Source organism: Engystomops pustulosus, chromosome 11 (genome assembly GCF_040894005.1).
Source record: "Engystomops pustulosus chromosome 11, aEngPut4.maternal, whole genome shotgun sequence".
NCBI classification, from domain to species: Eukaryota; Metazoa; Chordata; class Amphibia; order Anura; family Leptodactylidae; genus Engystomops; species Engystomops pustulosus.
The window spans coordinates 12333630-12353009 of NC_092421.1; the positions used below are offsets into that span (position 1 = coordinate 12333630).

Consider the following 19380-nt stretch of genomic DNA (forward strand, 5'->3'; position numbering starts at 1 on the left):
GGCACCCAGGGCTTCACCCCAACACAGAGTTTGCAAGATTGACTCAAGGCTTTCTCCTGTAGTCCAATATAGCCCATAACTTGGCATGCCCAGTGCTATTTTAAAATGACATCCTTGGCTGTCAGGACTACAGGTGGAGTGAGAAGGTGTGGATAGAGATGGATTGTCATTTAAGTGCCTGGCTCTAGGTCCCCTGATTCTTCCTTTTCAGGGGACCCTTGAGGGAAGCTACAATCCATATTTCTCCATCTTTCTATTGTTTTGGTGAACTTAGGACACCAATACGATTAAAACCTGTGATACAGCAGGGATCAATAAGTTACTGCTTAAATTGTCATGTTGGCACTTTGCGAAATATAAGTGGGTTCTGGTTGTAGCTTGGGCACTAAGTCTCCAAAAGGTTCGTCATCACTGTTATAGGGTGTAGTAAATGTTGTCCATGTAGGTCCTTATAACGATGGTGTGCAGGCCGCAAGCTGAAATAACAACTTATGTTCCAAGTCGGCTACCAGTCGGGGGGTTGGGCTTTGGGGTTGAGTAGTCAAGCATGCACCCAGACTCCAGCCAGGTGCGTCATCAAAACTCTGCCTACAATTCTCTTTTCAGCCGATTCCTGCCCTGCCTCCAGCGTCTCCCCGTCCTCTGCGATCTCATCCGAAATCTCTGACACTTGCAGTGTGTTTAGTATCGCAACTCCAGCCCTGCGTGTATCTGGAGGGAGAAACGTGCACCTTGCATGCACGGCAAGATGCGCACCTCGCTGTCGGCTGAAAAGAGAAATTAAGGCGGAGTTTTGATGACTCAGCTGGCCGAAGGCTGGGCGCACGCTTGACTTCTCGACCCCGAAGCCTGCCCCCCTGACTGGTAGCGGACTTGGAATATAAGTAATTTCGGCATGCGGCTAGCACACCATCGTTATAAGGACATGCTTGGACAACACTTACTACACCCTATAAGGTATGTTTAAGGGTTTAACAGGCATCCCGCTGGTGACGGGTTCTCTTTAAAGGAAATGTACCATCGGGTTTAACAAATCTGCAAATGAGCCTGAAGGGCTCAGCATTGCATCATCAGAGCCCCTCCGCGCTCCACCATCTTTTATTTATACACACTACTCTTCTGCTTACTCTCTGCCTACACCCTCCTTTCTCCAGCCAGTGGATCGACTGCACAATGGGGGATAATAGCACGCATATGCGGGAAGTCCTGAAAGCGGCTGACATCAGCAGAGAAGGGGCTCTGATAATGCAACGCTAAGCCCCTAAGGTTCATTTGCATACTTTGTAATCCTTATTTTAGTAAAAATGACTGCCCCGCAATGTAATTGTCTACACTTTTAAAGGGCTGTTCTGGAGGTTGATTTCCTTTAACCAATTATGTCCCCAATCTCTGGACGCTAAAGGCTTATTCACACCTCAGTTTCTCACTACGCCATCTAAAATTTCCAATAATAGCATAGTGGCCATTTTTACTCTACGTGTTTGTTTTCAGTTGGAAAAAAAAATTGGAGCATATCCTATTTTTGCAGACAACGGACAATGTGCAAAGTCAATGGGTCGGCAAAATAAACCGATGACCTTAATGTGCAGCAGTTCTTTTCCTCGCATGCTGGTGGGGAACCAGGAGTTTTGCCATGTAATTTTTGTAAACCATCATCTTTTTTTTTTTGGCACGAAAAGCCCTGAAAACAGATGTGGTTTTTGCAGACACGGCTGCGTGAATGACCCCTTAGGCCGATTTTGTTTTACATAGTAATGAAGGCAGCCATATTGGTAGTCTCCTTTACTTTTACTATAGTTTATTGGCGGTTTCATTCTAGATCTCAAACCTCAAATAAGCAAAACCAAAAAGGACTTGAAGCACAGTGGGTAGAATTTGTCCGATGCTTTACTTCCATTTCTGATGTAGAACAAATAATTAGAAAATTGCTAATCTTAGTGCAGGCTACGGCTCAAAAGCAGATACAACCCCTGGGCAGGAGACAGAAGCCGTTCCCTAGAATACAGCACACACCATTTCTATTTACACTCAGCCTGGTGATTATATTCAATTAATGAAGCCTCAGTGAGCGAGGTAGAAAATAACAGGCTGCCACCTGACATTTAGAGTCCAATTTCTGCAATTTGCAAACAAATGAGTCATTTCCAATTACAAGGTGTCTGTGTTGTGCATGTGATACAATGCATGAGGACGCCGCTTTCCTTCTGGGTACTAGACTATGAAATATATGTAACCATATTGAATACTTAGTTTGGGAGCAGCCATGTGTGCCCATACCCTTATTTCTAAGGTGAATTGTGACTTATCACAATTAGGTTCCCTTTAAGAACTATATAACTTGTCACCAGGAGACCCATTTTTAGCACTCCCCCAGTCCCCACAGAGCATAGTACATACACTGCCAAAGTGTTTTTGTATAAAAAATTGGTTTTACAAAATAAAAGATATGTTATATTGTACCTTTCATTAGCATCTGCTGTGTGACTAGGCAGTTGCACAATGGGAGGGGCTGGAAAGGAGCAGTTCCCCCCCCCCACCCTTGGGAAACATGTGACCTTTTCAAATATATGAATAACTCCCCTCACTCAGGATTGGCTGTAGAGGAGCAGGGGGCGTCGCTAAGCCAAGTGATGGGCGTTTTCATATATTTGAAAAGGTCACATGGAGGAGCTGTTCCCCAAGGGTGGGCAACTGCCTAGTCACACAGCAGATGCTAATGAAAGGTACAATATAACATCTTTTTTTCTGTAAAACCAATTTTTAATACAAAAAAACTTTGGCAGTGTATGTACTATGCTCTGTGGGGACTGGGGGAGTGCTAAAATGGCTCTTCTGGTGACCGGTTCCCTTTAAAACCTCCAAAAACATTCCCTTCAGAGAAAGGACCCCCGGACCTGTTATCTGCAGCATTGGGGGTTGTAGTTGCTGTGCCGGCGTAGAGGAAGATATTTTTTGGCACCCGTCCATTACCAGGAATCATCCCATGGTTGCATTTAAATACGACCCTAATGAGGAGACTCTAATAATCGCCCCAGACTGGTTATGTTGTGATGACAATTAGCAGTAATTAATGGACTTTTCAATAACAAACTTCAAATACAAAAAGTAAAAGCAAAATGATTACAAGAGAAGCAGAGGTCAAATTATTTACTATGTATTAATAACGCAATAGTCATGTATCCGAATATTCTAATGTAAGCATCACATGTACAGTCATTTGTATTTTAGTAAGCTGCCGCTAGTGAGTTATGTAGTGGGAGACCGGTATAAGCGGATGGTTCATGCTCAGAATTGGTGACTATTTACCTTCACTTGATTGAAGGAGGACAGTGGATAGATTGCTGAATGAATATTGGCCAAGGACAGCAAAATGAGAAAAGAGAGAGAGAGAAAGGTCATTTAATAAGGGACAAACATTTCCTCCTACAACCTTCCGAGATCACCGATGGAAATATCTGTCGGAGTCTTCCATGGTTTACCATTATTGAACTCTCCAATTAGACACCGGAAACAAAGACTTGGGTAATGAGGTTTTAGGAATTAGGGCTGTTTTTCTCCAGTGTAACCCAATTTCGAGACCATAGTTTTCAGACCATATATAGTTTTTAGACACATCCATTGTGATGACCAAACCAAAAGGTGATGGCCATGTGCCATGAGTGAATGAAAAAAAATGGGCAACAAGCGGTTTTTATTTTCAATTCTCTAGGCTTAAGCTGAAATCTGACAGTATTGCTTCCTAGATAAATGTGTTTTTGTAAATTTACAATATGGGGTCTTTAATCTGAGATGCCTGATGATGATCTGATTTGGGAAGAACTGGCCATCTTTGAAAGTGGTTAAAGAGCAGCGGTTCCTCCTGACTCCCCCATACACATGTATACGCAGCTTGGTAGATAACGCATGCGTTTTTACACATTGGCGCCGGGGAGAGGAGGAGGGGATGAGCGCCTCTCAATAGCGATGTATGGCGCATGGCACCGTATTCTGGGGAAAGATAGGACATGTGTATGGGATGGTACAGTGCTGCACCGTACGGCACTGTGCGCCCATATACAGCGTATATACGATCCCCCAAACGGTTGTGTAAATTTAGCCTAAGCAAGTAGGATACAACCGACATTAGGGCATGTCACCCGCCCATTGGGGAATTTGATAGCATAAAATCTGCAGATTCTACTGGCCATCACCCCTGTACGCCCTATGTGTGCGTGGAGGTGGTGCAAATTATTAGATTGCACAAAAATTTCTGGCTAAGAATCAGTGATAAATCCCCCCCCCCCCCCAGTGACTTCCTTTTGAATAGCACAAATACAGGTTCTGTGACCTTGTGTATATTACATATAGCGTTATTTAAGGGCTCCGATAATCTGTTGGTGTCTATTATAAACAGGGAACTTTTAGTCTGACACCATGAACTAGAGGCACACTACAAAGATGGGTTCTTTAGGTTGGTTCTTAAAGGAAATCTAGTACTCGACCCAGGTAGGTTTTACGTAAATCACACTTACACGCCGGCGGCATGAAACAGGATCTTATCTTCAGTAATGCTAAAAATGATCAAATCCGCAGAAAATACTTTAATGAAATTTTGTAAGTTAGGTTTGGGCGCATCTGTGAGCATCATCCAAGCTGCTCGCTGCTCTGTCCGCTTACAATAATGCAATCCTCCTGCTGGCGCTTATTCCCTCCTCCTCCGTGACGTCACCGGGTATCGGGCAAGATAATGAGAGGGAGGAGGAGAAGGAGGGAATAAGCGCCAGCATAGGGAGTGAATAATTATAAGCCAATGGAGCGCAGAGCTGCTTGGATGATGCTCACAGACGCGCCCGAGCCCAATTTACACATTTTTGTAAATCTATTCTCTCCAGATTTGATTATTTTTAGCGTTATTGAAGATAACATCCTATTGCAGAATCATACCACTGGCATGCAAGTGTGAATACATAAAAACTACGTGCAGCATCCCGAAAAATTTCCTTTTAAAGGAAATTTGGAATCAAAATCCATCATGATAAACCAGGGACACTTATAGATCCAGGCACCGTGACTGCGGTAATATTCTTATTTGTTATTGATGGCCTCATTCCTTCTAAAATCAACTTTTGCAATTATGCCAATGTGCCTGAAGGGCTCAGGTGTTTCCAGAGCCCCTCAGTGCTGCTGATTCACAGGCTGTTACAATGAGCAGAGCAGGTCTCCCCTGCACTTCCTGCTGCTTCTAGATTACACAGGAAAAGGGAGGAGAAAGAGAGATGTTCTGCTTCTTGTAGAGACCCTGCCTATGTGCAGCACTGAGGGGCTCTGGTAACACCCCACTAAGAGCCATTCAGGCTCATTAGCATCATTTTAAAAGTGTATTTTACAAGGAAGGAGACTATGGATAAAAAAAAATATATATAAGAAGATTACCATAGTCTAGATGCCTGGACCTATGAGTAAGTGCCCCTGGTTTATCATGGTTGACTTTGATGATCAGTGGTGTAACTAGAAGCTGATGGGCCCCAGTGCAAAGTCTGTGCCGGGCCCCCGACTATAATGTATGGTTATAGTAATAGTCTTCTCATATGGGAAAGTGACACCATAAGGGACCCCTAAACCTCTTGGGCCCTGGTGCAACCGCAACCTCTGCACCCCTCAAGTTACAACCCTGATGATGATGGATTTTCTTTAAAGTTGAATTTGCACGTAATTTGGAACTGATTAATAAGAAAGCCTCATTGTATACACCTATGATAACTTTTACTGTTGATTAGTCCCAGGCTGTAAAGTTCAGAAAGCTTTCCCAGAGATCACCGTGGCTGGAGAGGTTCGTCTGTAACTGGGAGGGTGTTCTTAAGTGGGGAACTGCCTGTACAGTAAATATCTAACTTTGTTTTTTTTTTTTCTAACTCCTTTAAATCAGTCTTGCTGCCCCATCTGCACATAGCAGCCCAGGTCTAATAAGAAGGCACAGAGCCGCTCCGTAGACTAGAAGACTTTTGCAATTAAGTAATGATCTATTCTGGATTTTACAAGGAAAAATAATTAGAACTGTGTGCTAACGAGTAATAAAGTGGGACTCTCACCTTCACAGCAGCGGTCACAGCAGCGGTAGCAGCAAGATTTAAGCCTTGCTTGCCAAAGTTCACCATGGTTTCATAGCCCTTCTCTTTGGCTTGAACAATGTACTCATCAATCTCCTGTTCAGAGAACACAGAACATGTAACTCATGACGACTGAATATACAATGTATCAAACGCAGGATCAAGAAATGCGGCAAAGCTTCACTTCTGACAATAATAACAAACATGTTGTTGATTTGGTTATAATTATTAGAACTTTTAGAATTCTATAATGAATTACACAAACATTTCCGTCCCCTCCGAAAATTCCAACAGTCCATAGGTGACTCTTAACGGATTTTGGAATTTTTTTATTTTTCACAAACAAATAAGTTGTATTCAATATGCTAATATGGCTCTCTGTCAAATGGGCGGTGCCAAGCTGCCAATTCCAGCCCATGACCACCCATTTCTAAGGGCTCTTCCACATTGTCGTTGATGTTTGGCTTCAGTTGCGCATCCGTTGTCTTTTGTCTCCGTGATGCATCAATTTTGTCTCCATGTCCGCAAAAATAAAAATTAAGGTTTAAAGGAAACCTACCATTTGATTTGATGCATTATGAAGCAAACATACCTTGAGAATGCTGTAGTTACACTGATGCAGGATCATATCTTGGTTAATCTCTGTGCTGAGTGGTTTTGCTGATAAAACTATTAGAAAATTATGATAATAAAGCTCTGTCACTTCTGTGGCGCTTTTCCTAGCACATTAGTTATACACTGCACCAGAGGATGATGTAATCACTGTTCTCCCTGCCAGGCAGAATAATCAATTGCTGCACCATCCCCCAGCTGCTGTGTATGAGTGATCCAGCTCAGGTTGAATAGTCCTGTCTTGACTAAGCTGTGTGTGTAAAGTATTTATGTAGCCAGCCAGCTTCACCCAGCTTTCCCAAGGTCCTGAATGTCATTGTTTTTTCAGCAAAACCTCTCAACTCTGGCATTAACCAAGATATGATTATGCTTCAGTATTCTCAAGGTATGTTTGGTTCATAATGCATCAAATCAAATGGTAGGTTTCCTTTAATATTGCTTTGAAAACATCATACCTGGTTTTTCACCCACATCTGTGAATAAAATCCTGTGCGTTGTCCCAATCCGTCGGATCGTCCGCCGGCTCGCCACCCGATTTGTGTCACATAAAAGCCGGTGTGATTGCGACACAATCCAATTGCGTGCGGCGCGATCCCCGAAAATGACGGGAAACCCGACGGAAATGCAGCCACAGGACCTTATAAGTCCCAATGATTTGTCTTGGTGTGGCAACTCTAAGAGAAGACTACATCTGCTACAATTTTTAGGTAGTATTAATCAGACTTAACTGATCTCAGACTGTAGAAGAAAACAAACGTGTGGGAGAAATTGGGACTCACAAATTCATTGCTTTTGCCATGTTAGGTGACTGGAGATTCAATGATGTGTTTACTAGAACTGCCTAAATTTACACGTGCTACTCTACTCTTCCGAATTTGGTTTTGTTGTTTTTGAGTATGAATCTGAAACTATGATGTTATCTGATAAAAACTAAAATATCCTAAAATCTATACACTTGGAGGCTGCATTCCCATGTACAATCTCCAAACCAGCTACTCTTGTGTTTTTCCACTATGTTTATCCAGTAGAAATTTGAAGACTACCCATTTTGATAGGTCTGGTAATGGTTTTTCTTTACCTTCAGGATAAGTAATCAATATCAAAATTCGGTGGGTGTAACACCTGGTACCCCCACCAATCATTGGTTAATGTGGTCACTGCCCAGCAAGTGTCATTTTTGTCTCAGACGCGTGCCAGTAATGTAATTTCATCCCATTCAAGAGAATGGGGCTGAGCTGCGATCCCAAGCACAGCCACTATACATGGAAGGGCGCTGTGCCTGGTAGAGTGTGAAATGTCACAATGCTGCGGTCTCTTCCTTAAGGGAGGTACCATGTGCCAAACACCAGCCAAACTGATACTTATTGCTTATCCTTAAAATAAATAAATCCTGCAATACCCCTTTAAAAAGTTAAAGGACAATGAAATGCTGTATGCAAACGAGTCTGACGGGCTTCCGGCTCTATTAACACCTCTGGAGCTCCTGAGGCTCATTTGCGTACAGTGCTTTATCCTGGTGGCAGATGACCTTTAAGGCCTCATTCACACTGCCGTATGGGGGACATATATACGGCCGATATACGTCCCCCACAGACGGAAATGGGCACACTGTGCAGCACACCTGCGGCACCATACCGCTCCGTACCCCGTGAGAAGATAGGACATGTCCTATCTTTTCATGGCATACGGCGCCATGCGCCATATATCCCTATGAAGAGGGGTGGGGGTGAGCAGCGCTCACCTCCTCCTTCTCCTCTCCCCGCGCCCCGGCGGGCAGCGGCAGTGTGCATGTAGCCTTAGGCTTAATTATAAGTGAATAAGTTCAGTACAGGCCCAAACAACAAATAGGGTTAATGTTCTATGGGCTACAATGTATCTGCCCCGCACTTTCTATATCTAACCAATCACAACTTACCTTTTCTTTTTTAGAAAGAAGAGGATGCAGGAACTTGCGGTACAACAAGCTGGCGCCTCGTGTATAAGGAGATAATAACCAGATTACAAAACCAATCTTCACCTCGTAATACAAAGGAAACCTACAAGCAATAAGAGAACGGAATGTGGAATAATCTAAGATAGCGGGAGATTATTACAGGATTGGACAATGCTATCTAGATCCTATAACGCACAATCACGTAAGCCAAAAAGAAAACGTGCCATATAAACAAACAAAGAGGAATGAAAATACCGAATGGTTTACACAAGGAGCAAAAATAGATGAAATCTGTGCCGATCTGCATCGCTGTTCAGTGTCTGGTTCTGAAAGTATCCAGTAATGTGAGGTCATTTCAGGATACGTTGGGGGGGGGGGGGGGGGGCGCATGCAGGAAATGTGCACTATGTCGCGTATGGACGCATTTTGATGAGTTTGAGACACAGAGAACGCCATCCAATTATATATGGCACACTCCACGACCTTGTCTCCCAGGCAGCCTGGAGAGATGTGCCCGTTCTCCGAACTTGTCATACTTTCAAATTCTTCCCTTCATCTCTTGTTTCTGGTCTCATGTGAATGCGGGGACGTTCTGTGCAGCTTTGTTATAGCGGAACAGACCATAAAATAAAAACTCCATCACATTTGATGGAGGCGAATACACATAATAAGGTAGAGAAACAAAAAAATGATTGCGACCGAGTGAATATCTGCAAAAGTGAACTATTGGCAGTCATTAAAGGGGTTAAAAAAACATGGCTGCTTTCTTCCAAAAACAGCGCCACACCTGACTATGGTTTGTGCAGGTATTGCAACTAAGCTGCATTCATTTCTATACAGATGAGCTGCAATACCTGCACAAACCATGGTCAAGGGTGGCGCTGTTTTTAGAAGAAAGCAGCCATGTTTTTTAGCCTTGGGAGAACCCCTTGAAGGTATCAAGATAAGGATACAAAAATAAAATAATAGGGATACATTTGTAACGGGGTGGTGCCAGCATTACTAGCAGAGAAGCACACTTAATACAGCCAATCAGTCATAGGTAATCAGTCACTAAATCTGGCATTCTAGTTTCTACAAAACACGAGACCTCAGGGGTGTAATTTAAGGGGCGGCCCATAAAGTATCACTTCCCCATATGAGACTAGGACTATTATTTTAGCACTAATATTGTATTGTCGTTGGCTTGTTAGGACTTTAACCTCTACCTTTACTATGGGCCTCAAAATACTTGTGCCAACGTCAGACTAAATGAAATAACACCTGGGTAGATATCATGTCTCCCACTACAAAAAAAAGGCCATTCCCATCAAATTGATAAGTAGACGGGCCAACCATTGAATGTGTATGGGGGACTTCCAACTGTACTCGACGGCCGAGGTCATGGAGTGAAGGACCGATCTATATATATCTATATTATAAATATCAACTGATTGGTCCTTCTCTCCATGACCTCGGCCATCAAGTACCATATTTTTCAGACTATAAGCGCACCATCAATAAATGCCTGCTAAAACGTCTAGGTTCATATATAAGGCGCAACTGATTATAAGGATGAATGACCAGCAGGTGGCAGACCTGTGCACAGTACAAGGCAGCTGTTGTCTGTAAGTACGGTTCATATATAAGGCGCACTGGATTATACGGCGCACAAGAATATGACTGAATGACCAGCAGGTGGCAGACCTGTGCAGAGTTCAAGGCAGCTGTTGTCTAAGTACGGTTCATATATAAGGTGCACCAGATTATAAGGCGCACCTGATTATTAGGATGAATGACCAGCAGGTGGCAGAGCTGTGCACAGTTCAAGGCAGCTGTTGTCTGTAAGTACAGTTCATATATAAGGCGCACCAAATTATAAGGCAAACCTTCTTTCTGAGAAAATCAAAGGATTTTTTGTGCACCTTAGTCCGAAAAATACAGTATATATTGTATATAAATATATATATATATAATATTTTAACATTCCCAATCCATTGTTTAGAACACATTGGCATCTAGTGCTGTGACTTTGTGGATGTGTATGGATGCTGGACAGGATTCATATGGTTATCCGCAGTGTATTGCAGGCTTAGGCAGTTTATTCAGTGTCTGCGTTTTGCCATTAATATATAATGTATACTGCAAACAAGCCAAAATATAACCACACGGAGAACTTCATCTGCAGCAAAACCAGTGCGAAACATCCCGGGTCAAGGATCGCTGCATAAATGGAAATGTAAGCTCCTATATAGATATAATAAAACATTGGGAGCTCTCAGTGTATCCTGGCTCCTTACACAACATTGTGAAACACGGCTCGGGCCGGAGCCAGAACACATGAAATCAATTATGTATCGGGGGCCACGGCCAAGTCTGTTTTCCATGTATGATGCCGCCCCCCGGAAGAGCCGGCAGGGTGTGTTATATGTCCTGTACTTATAGAAACAAACGCTGGATAGAATTTCTACGTGTTCTAGAAGGGAGTACAATCCCTCTCTGTATGGGAAAGAGGATCGGGAAGCAAGACGAGGAGCAGCCAGACCCACCTTCGGAAAAATATTTTCTTTTAACGGTTAGAGAAAAAAAAAGTGCAAAAAGTTCCATCCTGTTCTATAAAATATAGTGCCCCCCCATGGGTAAACAGGGCTTCATAGCAAGTCCTAGTACCGTATGTGTAAGGAACTCAGAATTTCTCATATTCAGTGGCATGCCAAAGGATAGATTTTCAGGTAAACCGCAAATTTTTAAAAATCATCTTTATATTTTTTATTTTTTTCGTTACACTGGCAACTTATGAGCCCCCAATAATTTACATTGCATGGACTATTATTTTCCCCACAAAATAAGAAAAATAACAAAATCTGGTAAATGTAGGTTCAAACACCATAGTCTTAAAGAGAACCTGTCACCAGGGACCTCATTTTCATGAAAGACAAGCTTCAGAAGCCCATCACAGCTGCAGTGCAAATATGTCTTTCTGCTTTCTCTGAGCATTTGTAATATAATATAATTGTGTGTTATAACTTACCTTGCACCCTGACAGAGTCCTCTGTGTAGTCTCAAGGGTTGGGCTTTGGTTTGGATGCATTTAAAAAAAAACATGTGACTTGTCTGCAGACTCCTCAGCTCTCAGTCCCCACCTTTGTGCTCCTGTACAGGCTGAGATCTGAGGAGTCACATATTGTTTTTTGAAATGCATACAAACCAAAGCCCAACCCCTGAGACTACACAGAGGACTCTGTCAGAGGCAAGAAACAGAAAGACATATCAATGCAGGTATGATGGGCTTCTGAAACCTGTCTTTAGTGAAAATGAGGTGCCTGGTGACTGGTTCCCTTTAAAGGACATCTACCATCAGAATACCAGAAGACTCGCCATCCCGTCATGTGCAGTAACCATCTTTTAGTATGTATAACGGGTGTAGTGTTTCCGACAAATAAGGGTTTTGAAAATGTGCAAATTAGCCTGAGCCTCTAGGCTCCTCCTTTTAGTAATTATGCATGGCTTCCCGCCTGGCTGGCTCCACTCACACAGTGGTCAGAAAGCCAGTGTGACGTCACCGGCTCCCCCTACGCAGCACGATCATAGCGTTACATATATACACTCTATGATCGTGCATAGCGCAAGTACTGCAGAGGGGGAGCTGGTAACGTCACACCGGCTTTCTGACCACTGTGTGAGTGGAGCCAGCCAGTCCGGGAGCCATGCATAAATTACCAAAAGGAGGAGCCAAGATATGCCTGACAGGTTCCTTTAACATATGAAAAGAAATAGGCCAAATGCCCTGTTAAACACAGGTCCTATTCTACCTTAGGTCTTTGCTTTAAATTCTGTAGGAGATAAAGGATTCGTAGATAATTTATTGTTTCCTTAAAGAAAAGTTCTACAATTTTCCAATATACTCTTTGTATCAATTCCTCACATTTTTCTAAAACTCTGCTTGCAGTCATTCAACAGGACACTTGTCCGTGGTCATAGCTCATCACATGATCCGGCTTATAACCAGCCGTGTTCTGGTTTTATCAACAGTACCGTATTTTTTGGACTATAAGGTGCACCAGATTATAAGGCGCACCATCAATAAATGCCTGCTAAAACGTCTAGGTTCATATATAAGGTGCACCGGTCTATAAGGCGCACCTGATTATAAGGATGAATGACCAGCAGGTGGCAGAGCTGTGCACAGTTTAAGGCAGCTGTTGCCTGTAAGTACAGTTCATATATAAGGCGCACTGGACTATAAGGCGCACCTTTGATTTCTGAGAAAATCAAAGGATTTTTTGTGCGCCTTATAGTCAAGTAAACAATGAAGCTTCCCATAGAAGGACAGCAAGCCGAGATTGAGAAAACCGTGATGAATTGATACAGAAAGTATTATGGAAAGTTGTACAATTTCTCATTACAAAACAATTTTAATAACTTTCAGAAATTGGACAACCCCTTTAAGTATATTAGTCCGGCCTTCTAAAACCATTCCAAGTTCTCATGTAGCCCTATGGGTAATACCCGCCCCTGATCTGATGTGCCTAGGGCATCTCTCCCAATCTAGGTGTTGTATAGCCTTACATGACTTATAAGGACTCCTTAGTATGCAGAATATGTCCCCTCGGCACTAATGCCATGCGCCGGTGTCCAAAATCCCGTTGGTAAAGTAATTATGGGAACTTACCAGGATATCGTTAAATCTGCTAATGTTTCTGTCACAGTGTAAAGGGCAAAAACAATCCAATACATCATCCAGCGGACCTAGAAAACAAGGAAACAGACAAATGTCACGTCTCTCCGCCGCACTGAATCCTAAGCAATGGAGCCAAAATGTTCTCATATAACACGTAACATTATGTAAGGTCACCGCTGCCCGACTAGAGGAATGCACAGAATAGTGGGAAGGACACAGATTAACAAATCAGAATACAGCCAGTCTCCGGGTTACGTACAAGGTTCTGTAGGTTTGTTCTTAAGTTGAATTTGTATGCAAGTCGGAACCATTTATTTTATAATTGTAGCTCCAGACAAATTTTTTTAGGACAATTGGATTTTAAAAATGTTGGATTGTCATAAGAACCAGGATGAACACTAAAGCTTCATTACAGACGCCTGTGATAACTGTTACAGCTGATTATTGTAGCCTAAGGCTAAAGTACAGTTACCTTATTACAATTACCAGGAGGTCAGTTTGTAAACTAGGGGTCGTCTGCAAGTCATGTGTTCTTAAACAGGGGACAGTCTGTACAGGGCCGAAAATGAAATTTTATGGCACTTGAAGCAAACTGGATGCTGCTTGTTCTTATAGCAGCCTATAATCTGCAAATGAACAGAAGTAAAAAAAAAAAGACAAAATTCTATATCTCAAACCAATTTGTAGCAACAGATGTAAGGTCCTATGTAATAAACACAGACCCATAGGTATAGATTATGGACCCAAATACAGTACTGCATTATGGGGTTTCTATGGGACTCATAGTCATAGTCATCTATGGGCACAGTAGTATAAACTCATAAGTACCTCGGTCGCCATATGGACTATTTGGGTCATTTATTTCCTCCAATTTTATAGGAAGTGTCACAAAGTGTGTATATATAGTACATTAGAGCTGTAAGCACTATTTGTTCTGCCTTTATACAGCAGGAGGAGCTGAGCAGATTATACATAGTGTCCTATCTGCAGGTAGCATGTTATAGAGCAGGAGGAGCTTAGTAGGTTGTACATAGTGTCCTATCTGCAGGCAGCATGGTATAGAGCAAGAGGAGCTGAGCAGATTGTACAAAGTGTCCTATCTGCAGGCAGCATGTTATAAAGCAGGAGGAGCCGAGGAGATTATACATAGTGTCCTATCTACAGGCAGAATGTTATAGGACACTATGTACAATCTGCTCAGCTCCTCCTGCTCTATAACATTCTGCCTGCAGATAGGACACTATGTACACTCTGCTCAGCTCCTCTTGCTCTATAACATGCCCCCTGCAGATAGGACACTATGTACAATCTGCTCAGCTCCTCCTGCTCTATCTGCAGGGGGCATGTTATAGAGCAAGAGGAGCTGAGCAGAGTGTACATAGTGTCCTATCTGCAGGCAGAATGTTATAGAGCAGGAGGAGCTGAGCAGATTGTACATAGTGTCCTATCGGCAGGCAGCATGTTATAGAGCAGGAGGAGCTGAGCAGATTGTACATAGTGTCCTATCTGCAGGCAGCATGTTATAGAGCAAGAGGAGCTGAGCAGATTATACATAGTGTCCTATCTGCAGGGGGCATGTTATAGAGCAGGAGGAAATGAGCAGATTATGCATAGTGTCCTATCTGCAGGCAGAATGTTATAGAGCAGGAGGAGCTGAGGAGAGTGTACATAGTGTTAGCAATTTATCAAGAGCTGGAGCATAGTTTGCCATGGATCGCAACAGTTTCATGCCCGTACGCTATAAATTTCCCCTTCTTCCAGTGTCCAGGAGTAGATCAATATGTAACTAAGTAAAAACAAATCATCCTAATCCATTTTATACATTTTCGCCCATTCTGGGATAAGGAGTCTAGTAGGCAGTCCTATTTAGTGACCTCCATATGATTGACAATGATCTTTATATTCAGTCACTGGTTAAGACCTGCCCACATGACTCCTAAGCAGAGAACGGGCAGGCATATATATTAATCTGTTATAGATCAGGGATACGAATCCTTTCCTGGTAACTTATGGAAAGAAAGATTGGCTCTGACTTTATCCGGTTAAAAATCTGGTTAAGTTTTATGCATCCAATGAATGAGGAGTCTCCACGCGTCACATGGCGTCCAATTCTTTATGACTGTATTGAGCCTGTGCTGTCCTTCATTGGATGAATAAAGCTTTACCAGATTTTGAACCGGATAGTGAGTGTCGATCTATCATTCTGCAAGTTGCTTGTTTGACAAGGGATACGAAGACACAGGATGTAACTATAGTGATAGCAGCTGCTATGGGGCCTGCAGTGTCATGGGGCCCCTTCATCCGACCTGACACACTAAAGAATGGAGGATGTGCTTATTTGCTGAAGGGATAGGGGGCCCCACTATGCTAGCGTCTGCTATGGGGTCCTGCCTCTCCTTGTGCAACTGGATGTAAGCAGGTTTGTTTTTTTTTATATATTTTTACCCATAAAAAATTAAAAAATTTATAATAATAATCACTAACTAAACCACATGTTAGACCTGACAGGTTCCCATTCATGCAGCTACCTACTATAACATAGTAGGTTTTAAATATTTAAATTATAGTAAAAAAAAAAAAAAAAAAATTCCACGCAGCTATTGCTCCCGCGATAGTCTGATATACATCATAATATTTGAGTGTAACATTGTCATCGCCTCCCAGTCGTGAATAAGATTTTACACATCGCTGAATAAAATCCCTGCAATTTAATTGCTTCAAGCTCAAACATTCTGTAGAGTCAGAACTGTGATTGAGGCCCAGAAAACGTGTGTGTCCCCCCCCTCCCCCTCCCCCTCCCCGGATACAATTGGATTCTCGATTTTATAATCTCATATTTTACAAGTAAAACTTACGGGTCTTCAAAATGTGTCGTTTCTAAATCCATTACACTCTGCAGATCTCAGCAGATTCCAGAGAACACATGCAACAAACTATTCTGCTCTCCTAAAAAATATCTTATTTAACCCCTTCCCACCCAGGCCCTTTTCCGTTTTTGCGTTTCCACGTTCTACTCCCCACCTTCATGAATCTAACTTTTTTAATTTTTCAACGTAAACAGCTGTGTGACGTCTTGTTTCCTGCTTAACAAATTGCACTTTTTAGTGACATATGTCATTTTCCATGCCCTGTACTAGGAAGCAGGAAAAAAATTTCCAAATGCAGTGAAAATGGTGAAAAAAAAACGCATTTGCGCCGGTTTCTTGTCGGCTTGGATTTTAAGTCTTTAACTGTGCACCACCAAATAACATGTCTACTTCATTCTTTGGGTCGGTACAATCACGGGGATACCAAATTTGTATAGGTTTTATAATGTTTTCATACATTTACAAAAATTACAACCTCAAGTACAAAAAAAAAAAAAAAAAAAAAGTCTTCATTTTGACATCTTCTGGTGCTAATAACTTTTTTTATACTTCAGTGTACAGAGCTGAGGGTGTTGTCGTTGTTTGCATCTTTTGATGATGTTTTCAACGCTACCATTTTTAGCACTGTATGGCCTTTTAATAGTTTTAATAGATTTTTCAAAAATGGCAAAAGTCTTTTTAGCACTATTTTCAGTTACAGGGTTAAACGTTGAGAATAATCGTTATTATATTTTGATAGATTGGACATTTTGGGACGCGGTGATACATAACATGTTCATGATTTTTACTGTTTCTTTATATCAGTTCTAGGGAAAGGGGGGTGATTTTCATTTTTAGTTTTTTTTAATAAAAAAAAGTTGAAAGTATTTAATTTTTTTACTATTTTTCAGAACCCTAGGGTATTTTAACCCTAGGTTGTCTGATTGATCCTACCATATACTGCCATACTACAGTATGTCAGTATATAGGGATTTACCTCATCATTCATTACAATGTGCAAATTGTAATGAATGGGTTAAAACCAGACAGCCTTGGGGGTGTTGATCGTAGCAAAGATGGCGGCGCTTTACAGGGTTAACACCCCCAATCGGTCCCAACACCGACTGCAGGTGTTACCAGTGGGTATTCGCTGCAACAGGCAGCAAACACAAACCCATGAGCCCTCTCCATACCCTGCAGCCGGCATGTGACGTAATACTATGTCACATGTCAGTAAGTGGGAGGAAATCTACCATTAGAATCCAGCATGAGACACTTACTCATAGATCCAGACACCGTGACTGTGGCAATCTAATTATACATGTCGTTCATGGCCTCCTTCCTTCCAAAATGAACTTTCACCAGAGCCCCTCGGTGTAATCTAATACAGTGGAACAGCTTTTGAAGTTACAGCATGTAGGGGCTCTGGCAACACCCACCTAGAGCCCCTCTGGCTAATTAGCATATTATGGAAGATGGATAACAAATATAAGAAGGTTACAACAGTCCCGGTGCCTGGATCTATGAGTGTCTCTGGTTTATCATGATGGATTTTGATGGCAGATTTCCTTTAAAGTCTTAAGAAAAAACAAAAAAAAAAATACAAGGGGAACAATTAAAATATTGAAATGCTCATCTCAAATGAGAAAAGACAAGGGGACACCAGGCGGTGCCAGTTTCGTGCTTTGATTGCTTCTTGAATTATTTAGACATCTATTACCTCGCACTGTTAAAAAGAACAAGTTTCCCACATTTTGTAGCCAGCCATAAAATATTAATGGATGAATTTTCTCGTTTGCATACGTCGTATTCATAAATAGTGAATTAAATGGGTAAAAAATTAAAATTAAAAACTGACAGCCAGCACTACCTTATCGTGTAAAGAACCAACAAAATTATTCTCCTGGAGTACAGTTTGACCTAAAGTTGCAGACCACAGTCTCTACACTCCAATTCAATACGTGGAGGAGAGGATTATTTATTTCAGAGGAAAAATCTAGCTACATAGTATCTGCATCTTACAGTCTGAATATTAGGCGGATCCAGCACTACCAGACCCCCCCCCCTCCCCCATCAACTGTCCTCGAGATCGGGTGAAGTGCTGAAAAAGCGCATCATACGATCTCCGTGAGAGCAGAGCCCCTGCACAGCTCCCTCCCTTGCCTGCCCCTGGCACGACTATTACTGCAGGACCTAGAGTGAGATCAGAAGCATGTGACTGATCACCTGCAAGGTCCTTGCAAGTGGTGGCAGCAGAGCAGTGTGAATAGTGGAAGCAGAGCTGTGTGAATGGTGGAAGCAGAGCAGTGCGCGAGTGAATGGTGGTAGCAGAGCAGTGTGCGAGTGAATGGTGGCAGCAGAGCAGCGCGCGAGTGAATGGTGGCAGCAGAGCAGCGCGCGAGAGAGTGGTGGCAGCAGAGCAGCGCGCGAGAGAGTGGTGGCAGCAGAGCAGCGCGCGAGAGAGTGGTGGCAGCAGAGCAGCGCGCGAGAGAGTGGTGGCAGCAGAGCAGCGCGCGAGAGAGAGTGGTGGCAGCAGAGCAGCGCGCGAGTGAATGGTGGTAGCAGGGCAGTGCGCAAGAGAGTGGTGGCAGCAGAGCAGCGCACGAGTGAATGGTGGTAGCAGGGCAGTGTGCGAGAGAGTGGTGGTAGCAGAGCTGTGCACGAGAGAATGGTGGTAGCAGAGCCGAGTGGGCGTGTTGTGCTTGTGTGTCACTAAAAGAATTTTGAATTGGTGTCAAATAAATTTGTCAATTTTTTTGGAGGATTTTTGGCATAAAATACATGAGATATCCCCAAATTTCACCAGGGACAAGGAAGACCCTACTTCACCAAGATCCGGTTGACTAAATAATACAACACCACAGATCAGGATACCAAAGGATTAACCATATAAGTTCCAGATTTAAGCAATCAATCCAATCCTCTCGGTCACTGAAAAATTAAACGACAGGGGAGAACGTACGAGTTCATCTTGCACCCAAGATGATGAAAAGACATTACCCTGGCACGGGGCTTACAACCAGCAATTTCACTGCCATAATAATTCAGACAGAAGCACGACATGTTGGTCGATAACACTTCCTCGATCTTAGGAATCCCATTTATATTTAAATGCCCTGTCACTCATGTCATGGGTTTCTTGCTAAAGCAGTCGCCCTCCAACCTTGTATCGCGTGGTAGACATCTTCAGACTGATTGCCGACGGGTCAGGTATAAAATGAATTAACTGCAATGTCAGAGCAA

At 42.6% G+C, this 19380-nt stretch overlaps 1 protein-coding gene and 1 long non-coding RNA gene across 2 annotated transcripts in view; one reads left to right on the forward strand and one right to left on the reverse strand.

Moving 5' to 3' along the window:
- Positions 1-9005, forward strand: part of LOC140106409 (uncharacterized) — a 97683-nt gene extending 88678 nt beyond the window's left edge. The window contains exon 3 of the long non-coding RNA XR_011850781.1: positions 8628-9005. This is a non-coding gene — a long non-coding RNA (uncharacterized lncRNA). The remainder of the gene's footprint in view (positions 1-8627) is intronic.
- REEP3 (receptor accessory protein 3) overlaps positions 1-19380 on the reverse strand; it is a 118053-nt gene that overhangs the window by 24511 nt on the left and 74162 nt on the right. The window contains exons 3-5 of the mRNA XM_072130850.1: positions 13283-13359; positions 8614-8734; positions 6069-6182 (exon numbers count right to left, since the gene is read on the reverse strand). Coding sequence (XP_071986951.1) covers positions 6069-6182; positions 8614-8734; positions 13283-13359 — 312 coding nt within the window. The remainder of the gene's footprint in view (positions 1-6068; positions 6183-8613; positions 8735-13282; positions 13360-19380) is intronic.